This window comes from Gekko japonicus, unplaced genomic scaffold (assembly GCF_001447785.1).
Source record: "Gekko japonicus isolate JY-2015 unplaced genomic scaffold, Gekko_japonicus_V1.1 scaffold4728, whole genome shotgun sequence".
In the NCBI taxonomy this organism is placed as follows: domain Eukaryota; kingdom Metazoa; phylum Chordata; class Lepidosauria; order Squamata; family Gekkonidae; genus Gekko; species Gekko japonicus.
Window position 1 is genome coordinate 60,589 of NW_015172154.1, and position 7,938 is coordinate 68,526.

Consider the following 7,938-nt stretch of genomic DNA (forward strand, 5'->3'; position numbering starts at 1 on the left):
CGTACCGAGTCAGATGTCAAGAGCGCCGTTGCTACCCATTCCCCAGACCCGTCACACTTTTAACGCTGTCTTTCCTACCCAGGCTTTTTAAAAAACAGAGATAATTATAATACTGTGCAGGTCTGGTGACCCAACGGACACCTTGCATATACATGGCACGCAGATCGAGCCGCCGGGACAATATTTTCACACCATGTACCGCATCTCTTTTTTTGTACCTCTCTCTTGGGGGGGTCTACCAAAACCCCTTCTCTCTGCGGGGGTCTAGCCACCCCCATGATCCCTCTCCTCGTGTCCCTTCAAACAAAAGTGGAACGTTCCTTCATGAAAGGTGCAGTGGTCAGATCCTGTTTTTGGGTGCACCGGTCCAAGGAACTGGAGCTCCGCAGGGGGATCATGCACCGTTCGGCGGGTTTCCCCTGCCCCATCATCCCCCAGCAGCAGAGCACCCGCAGGAACTCTTTTCTCATGTCCTTGCTGCGCAGGGTATAGATGAGGGGGTTTATAGCGGAATTGAGGGTGGCGAAGGCAAAGAAATACTTTGCCTGGTAAAGTATGGTGCATGCCTTCCTGGGACACGAAGCGTCTATTAACAGGACGATAAAGGCCGGCAGCCAACAAATGATGAAGGCCCCCAGGACGAAAGTCACGGTCCTGAGCAAGGCCATAGTCTGGGAGCCCGCTATCTCCGCATGGCTGGAACGGACAATGCGGTAGATCCGGACGTAGAGGACCACGATGGACAACAGGATGAGGGTGAAAACGGTAACCACAAAGAAGATGTAGCGCTTGGAGTAGAGCGGAAGGACGGTGGAGCACTCGTCGAGGTTATTCATGCAGTTCCAGCCGATGACGGGCATCCCCCCGATGATAGCCGAGATAACCCAGCAGGCCCCGATCAGTAGGACCATCCGGCAGTTCTTGTCGCTGCTGTAAAGCTTCACCTTGGTGATGGCCACGTGCCTCTCGATCGCGATGGCCAAGAGGCTGAAGACGGAGGCCGCCAAGGTGGCGAAGGCCGTCCCCTCCCGCACAAACCACTGCAGCGGGGTGAGCAGGAAGGTCGCCGGGCCTGAGAAGACCACGTTGGCGATAAAGGCTGCGCCGGCCAGAAGGTCCGAGAAAGCCAGGTTGCCGATGAAGATGTACATGGCCGAGTGGAACTTCTTGTTCCTCCAGACGGAGATGAGCACCAGCAGGTTCTCCAGGATGATGAAGCAGCAGAAGACGATGATGGCCACCGTGACGGGGCCCAGCGAGGGGTCCTTGTCTTTCTCCAGCCTGTCCTTGGTGTAGTTGTAGTGCTGCAAGATTTTGCAGGAGTTGAAGTAGTCCTTGTAGAAGCTCCCCATGGCTTTGAGACGCTCCCCCTTCCCCAAACTGGTTACAGTGGTGCTTGCCTGGGGATATCCGTACGGGAGGGCATGGGACCGGACTGCAGCCAGGAGATGTCCATCGAGAGCGGAAGGAACGGAGAGGCAATCTGGAGAACCCTAGGAGGAGACACAAAACCCACTGGGTTAGGAACCTGGGGAAAGTAGACTTGAGAAGAAGCGACATTACTCGCAGCTAGGGTCGCCAATCTCCAGGCCAGGACTGGAGTTAGGGTTGCCAGGCCCCCTGGTCCGGGCAGAGGGGGGGTCTCCTGCTTTGGGGCGCTCCCCCACATTACCCTCTCTTACTTCCAAGAAGCCGGAAATAAACTCGGCATGCCCATATCATCTAGAAGTGACTTAGGAACGTCAGGCGGCAACGCTCTGGTTTTTGGGCAAAACTATGGCTCGTTGCTAATTCTACCATAGAGTTTTGCCCAATAACCAGAGTGTCACCACCTGACGTCTCCAACGTGCCTACATCACTTCTGGGTGACGTAGGTGCATTGCGGAGCTCCCCCCCACTCCCAAAAAGTCCCCTCCCACCCTCCCCCGCTGGTGCGTCGTTGGGACCTGGCAATCCTATCTGGAGTTGTCCCAGAATTGTCTCTTAGAACATAAGAGAAGCCATGTTGGATCAGACCAGTGGCCCATCCAGTCCAACACTCTGTGCCACACAGTGGCCAAAACCCAGGGGCCATGAGGAGGTCCACCAGCAGGGCCAGATCTCCAGAAGCCCTCCCACTCTTGCCCCCCCCAGCACCAAGAAAACAGAACATCCCTGCCCCCAGACATAAGAACATAAGAGAAGCCATGTTGGATCAGACCAGTGGCCCATCCAGTCCAACAGTCTGGGTCACCCAGTGGCCAAAAGCCAGGGGCCATCAGGAGGTCCACCAGTGGGGCCAGAACTCCAGAAGCCCTCCCACTGTTGCCCCCCCCCAGCACCAAGAAGACAGAGCATCATTACCCCAGACATAAGAACATAAGAGAAGCCATGTTGGATCAAGCCAGTGGTCCATCCAGTCCAACACTCTGGGTCACACAGTGGCCAAAACCCAGACAGAGTCTTCCATCTATCTCCAGAATTCCCTTGGGGGAAATGTCAGCTTACAAGGGTGGAGTGTGCGCCATCACATCCCTGCTGCGTTCCTATCCATCCCCAAACTCCAGCCTTCCTGAGCTCTGCCCCCCCCCCCATATGTCCAGGAATTCACATCCCAGAGTTGGCAATCTTGCTCACAGCCAGGATATGCAGGAACATTCAGGCCTGCATCCATTCAAAGAGGAGAGAGAGAGAAAGAGAAGAAGAAGAGACTGGACTTATACCCCGCCCTTCACTGCCCAAAGGAGTCTCAGAGAGGCTTACAAACTCCTTTCCCATCCCCACAACAGGCACCCTGTGAGATAGGTGGGGCTGAGCGAGCTCTTTTGAGGACTGCCCTTGAGAGAACAGCTATGAAGGAACTTGTGACTGACCCAAGGGCACACCAGCAGCTGCATGGGGAGGAGCAGAGTCCATACGCTTAACCACTACACCAAACTGGCTCTCTTTCTCTTTTGGAATCTGAACTTCATTGAAACGACAGCTGGAACACAGTCACAGAAACAGAAGCTAAAGCCCCCCCCCCCCAACTGCTGAATGTTTAGACAGGAAGGCCTGGCGTGATGTGGTCCATGGGGTCGCGAAGAGTCGGACTCCACTGTGCGACTGAACAACAAAAAGGAGTTAATCCCCGGTCCTTTAATTTACAAAATGCCACAAACAGACAACTGCTCCAGATGGGACACATGTGGCATTTACTGTCCGGAGACCTTGCAAAAAGATTAGTAAACAAACTTTAATTGAAATCACTTAAGCTTCATAAGCAAAGTTTAATCGATAAAACCTAATAAACGTCTAAAAAGTAGGCCAGCCATGTTGGCACACAGCAAGCCCCCCAAAACTAAACCACACAGTACCTCTTATTGAGACGAACCAATATGAAAAAAAATAAAAGGTCTTAAGACAAAGCATTACATTTTTAAAGGGGGGGGGGGATTAAGGTCTTCAATCACTTTCACCTAAGCGATAGAGCAAGAATCCTTTGAAGACAAAAATGATTTCTAATGATAGATCAATACGGGCAGCCATGTTAGTTTGTCTGTAGCAGAGTAAAGGTAAAGGTAAAGTTCTCCCTTGCTCGAAAGCCAGTCGATTCCGACTCTAGGGTTGCGGTGCACATCTCCGTTTCAAAGCCGAAGAACCAGCGCTGTCCGAAGATGTTTCTGTGGTCATGTGCCCGGCATGACTAAACACCAAGGCGCACGGAACGCTGTTACCTTCCCACCGAAGTGGTCCCTATTTATCTACTTGCAATTTCTTGCTTTCGAACTGCTAGGTTGGTAGGAGCTGGAACTAGAGACGGGAGCTTACTCTGTCATGCGGCAACTTGGGTCTCGAACTGCTGAACTACTGACCTTCCACATCATGCAGTTCAGCATCTTAACCACTTGAGCCACCGCAGCTCCAGATGTAGCAGAGTAGGAGAGCGCAAAAGTTGGCTTGAAACTCAACATGGAAAAAAAACACCTAAGGTCATGGCATCCGGCCCCATCACTCCTTGGCAGTGGAAGGGGAGGTCATGGAAGCAGTGACAGACTTCACGTTCCTGGGATCCAAGATCACTGCAGTCGGGAACTGCAGCCATGAAATTAAAAGACGCCTGCTCCTTGGAAGGAAAGTGATCGCAAATGTAGACAGCATAATAAAAAGTAGAGACGTCACCCTGCCAACAAAAGTCCGTATGGTCAAAGCAATGGTATTCCCAGTAGTCATGTATGGCTGCAAGAGTTGGACTATAAGGAAGGCCGAGTGCCGAAGAATAGATGCTTTCGAATTATGGTGCTGGAGAAGACTCTTGAGAGTCCCTTGGACTGCAAGGAGATCGAATCAGTCAACCCTAAAAGAAATCAACCCTGACTGTTCCCTGGAAGGCCAGATAATGAAACTGAAGCTCAAATACTTTGGCCACCCAATGAGAAGGGAGCACTCACTGGAGAAGAAGACCCTGATGCTGGGAAAGACTGAAGATAAAAGAAGAAGGGGGCGGCAAAGGATGAGATGGTTAGACAGTGTTATCGAGGCAACAGACATGAAATTGGGCAAACTCCAGAGGACAACAGAGAACAGGAGGGCCTGGTGTGATGGGGTCCATGGCGTTGCAAAGAGTCGGACTTGACTGTGCGACTGAACAACAGCAGCGGCAGAAAAGAGCAAGAGTCCAAGTAGCCCCTTAAAGACGAACAAAATTCGTGGCAGGGGAGGAGCTTTCGTGAGTCACGGCTCCCTTCTTCAGACAGACCATGGTGGGCAGCCGTGTTAGTCTGTCTGCAGCAGCAGGAAAGAGCAAAAGTCCAGCAGCACCTTAAAGACTCACAAAATTTGAGAAAGGGGATGAGCTTTCGCGTAGTAAGCAGTGACTCACAGAAACTCAGACCCCCAAAACCTCCAGGAATTTTCCCACCTGGAGTTGGCAACTAAAAAGTACTGGGTTCGACGCATGGAGGACTCGGACCATGACATGCATTCAGATGCGTTTACTGTACTTCACAAGAAGACACACAAAACGGCCCTGCAAGGCCAACTATATACACTCCACCCGGCACACCTCTGTCCCCATTGGAGGGTTTGAATCTCCCGCCAAGGGTGCTATTGGTGGACTTGTGTTTGGGGACCAAGCTCCTGCTTTAGCCACGGACCCCTGGTGGCGGTCCGCATACATTACAGCAACCCTAGTGCCAGGCAACCCAGGGCTTAAATAGAGAGTGTGACAGCAACTTCCCCCAAAATCCCTGCAACGAAATGGAATTCTTGGCCCTACATCTGTTGACCAAATCCGACAGGCCAGCTTTTTATGGCTTTGGTCTCCAGGAGGCAAACACATCTTTCCCTCGCCTGGATTTGCAATGGATATTTCAGGATCTCGGTCAACTGAAGGCAGGGAGGGGAAGGGAAGAAGCCATGCGGGGACAGGAAAGCTGCTCTCCCACCTCTGGCCTTCCCGAGTGCCGCGTCCTGCCGATGGATCGTTATTTCCCCCCTGCTACCGTGCTTCCAGTTCGGAAGGCAGGCCCGGTCGCCCTCCGGGCGTGAGCGTCTGCGCACGTGGGCGAAGGAGAGGGATCCGCTGTCCAGTGTGCACATATCCCATTTACGTGCGTGCTTACCACCATCAGCACCACGACTTCCCTGGACGTGAGCCACGGACAACACTGGGGGGGGGGGAGTGCCGTCAAGTCGCAGTTGACTTCTGGCGACTCCGTAGGGTTCTCAAGGCGGGAGGTGTTCAGAGGTGGTCTTCCATTGCCTGCCTCTGCGTAGCAGCCTTGGGCTTCCTGGGTGGTCTCCAATGTTCCCTCTAAGCTGTGGAGTCTCGTGAGCAAAAGTTCTCCTTTGTGAGCCACTGGCATTAAAGCGGTGAGCGAACGTTTGGGCTGCTGCATAAATTAGTGTGCTCTGGCAGCCATTCTCCCTGAGCGAAGACAAAAATGTGTGAGCCGGAGGCTAAAAAACTGTGAGCTAGCTCACACTCACTCAGCTTAGAGGGAACACTGGTGGTCTCCCGCTCAAGTCCTGACCGGGGCCGACCCTCATTAGCTTCTGAGATCTGATGAAAAGAGCAAGTTTGCAACTGACCTCCAGATGACAGACTTCAGTCCCCCTGGTGGACTGAATAGTGCTGTGGTGGACACGATAGCGCTGTGCCCCGCTCGGGTCCTGCCTCTACACGAAGAGAGCCAGTCTGGTGTAGTCATGAGGAGCGCGGACTCTAATCTGGGAGAACCTGGTTGGATTCCCCGCTCCTCCACACGCAGCTGCTGGTGTGACCCTGGGTCAGTCACAAGTTCTCTCAGAGCTGTGCTCTCAAGGGCAGTTTCTCTCAGAGCTCTCTCAGCCCCACCTACCTCCCAGGGTGCCTGTTGTGGGGAGGGGAAGGGAAGGAGACTGTAAACCGCTCTGAGACTCTGAGTGAAGGGCGGGGTATAAATCAAACTCTCCTCCTCCTCCTCCAAGCCCCTCTCTCCCCACCCAAAATCCCCAGATAGCTCCCAACCCAACGTTAGCAAGCCTGTGCTGAAGGCTCCCTGCCCCCCGACTTTTTATGAGCCACCAGACAATAGTTCATTTCACATCATGGGTAGAATCAAATGTCCAAGAAGCCCCTGTAGATAAAGCGGCAGGAATTATTTGGCTGTCTTCTTTGTAACGTTAGGTTGAAAACTGAGAGCCTGTTTGGTGTCGTGGTTAAGTGCGCGGACTCTAATCTGGGAGAACCGGGTTTGATTCCCCCACTCCTCCTCCACTTGCACCTGGCTGGATGGCCTTGGGCGAGCCATAGTTCTGTCAGAGCTGTTCTCTCAAGGACAGTTCTGGAAAGAGCTCTCTCAGCCCCACCTACCTCACAGGGTGCCTGTGGTGGGGAGGGGAAGGGAAAGGAGTCTGTAAGCCGCTCTGAGGCTCCAAGTGAAGGGTGGGGTACAAATCCAATCTCCCCTTCTTCTGAAAAAGAAGGTTCTTCTGACTCCACACACGTACGCATCCTATTCCTCCCAAACTATATACAGAACCTCCTGCCCTTAGGCCCTGAGAGAGACTAGACTTCAGCTTCCCCTCAGTGCAGCTGCCGGGACTGTCAATGTTCCAAGACTTTATCCTTTTCCCTCAGAAGTTGGAATGTTTGTCAGTATTCCAGGACGTGACAGCAGGTCAAGCAAATAGATAAGGGTGTAACCGGGGCAGTGGTTCCCAAATAGAGGAAGTCTCCAGTAGGCTAGTAGCATTATTAAAAGTGCCCTTAAAGGTCTCGGGCTCCTCCAGGCTTGCCAATCTCCAGGCAGAGCCTGGAGGCTTCCCAGAATTACAACTGAGCTCCATTAGACAGAGATCAGCTGCCTTGGAGAAAATGGCTGCTTTGGAGGGTGGAGCCTATGGAATTATACCCCACTGAGGTCCCTGCCCTCCACACGCTTCAACCCCAAATCCCCAGGAAGCTCCTGACTTGGACTTGACACCCCTACTCCTGACGGCAGGATTTGTCAGGACAGGCTGAAGGTGACGAGAAAGACCTTGACCTGAGACCCTGGCTCAGTGGCAGAGCCTCTGCTTGGCATGCAGAAGGTCCCAGGCTCAATCCCCGGCCTATCTACTTAAAAAGGACCAGGCAAGCAGTGATGTGAAAGACCTCTGCCTGAGACCATGGAGAGCTGTAAAGAGGTGCTGTGGCTCAGTGGTAGAGCATCTGTTTGGCATGCAGAAGGTCCCAGGTTCAATCCCCGGCATCTCCAGCTAAAAGGTCTTTCTCATCACCTCCTGCCTGGTCCTTTTAACTGGGGATGCCAGGGATTGAACCTGGGACCTTCCGCATGCCAAGCAGAGGCTCTGCCACTGAGCCAGGGTCTCAGGTCAAGGTCTTCCTCATCACCTCCTTCCTGGTTCTTTTAACTGGAGATGCCAGGGATTGAACCTGGGACCTTCTGCACGCCAAGCAGAGGCTCTGCCACTGAGCCAGGGTCTCAGGTCAAG

The 7,938-nt window shown here is 53.1% G+C and overlaps 1 protein-coding gene across 1 annotated transcript; it reads right to left on the minus strand.

The window, feature by feature from the left end:
• Positions 1 to 299: 299 nt before the first annotated feature.
• S1PR2 (sphingosine-1-phosphate receptor 2) lies at positions 300 to 1,484 on the minus strand. The gene has a single exon (XM_015421034.1). The coding sequence runs from the start codon at positions 1,350 to 1,352 to the stop codon at positions 300 to 302; it is 1,053 nt and encodes a 350-aa protein (XP_015276520.1). The 5' UTR covers positions 1,353 to 1,484.
• Positions 1,485 to 7,938: the final 6,454 nt, after the last annotated feature.

Bases quoted from the DNA above. Each gene is read 5' to 3' on its own strand.
- S1PR2 (XM_015421034.1), bottom strand. From the start codon at position 1,352: ATGGGGAGCTTCTACAAGGACTACTTCAACTCCTGCAAAATCTTGCAG.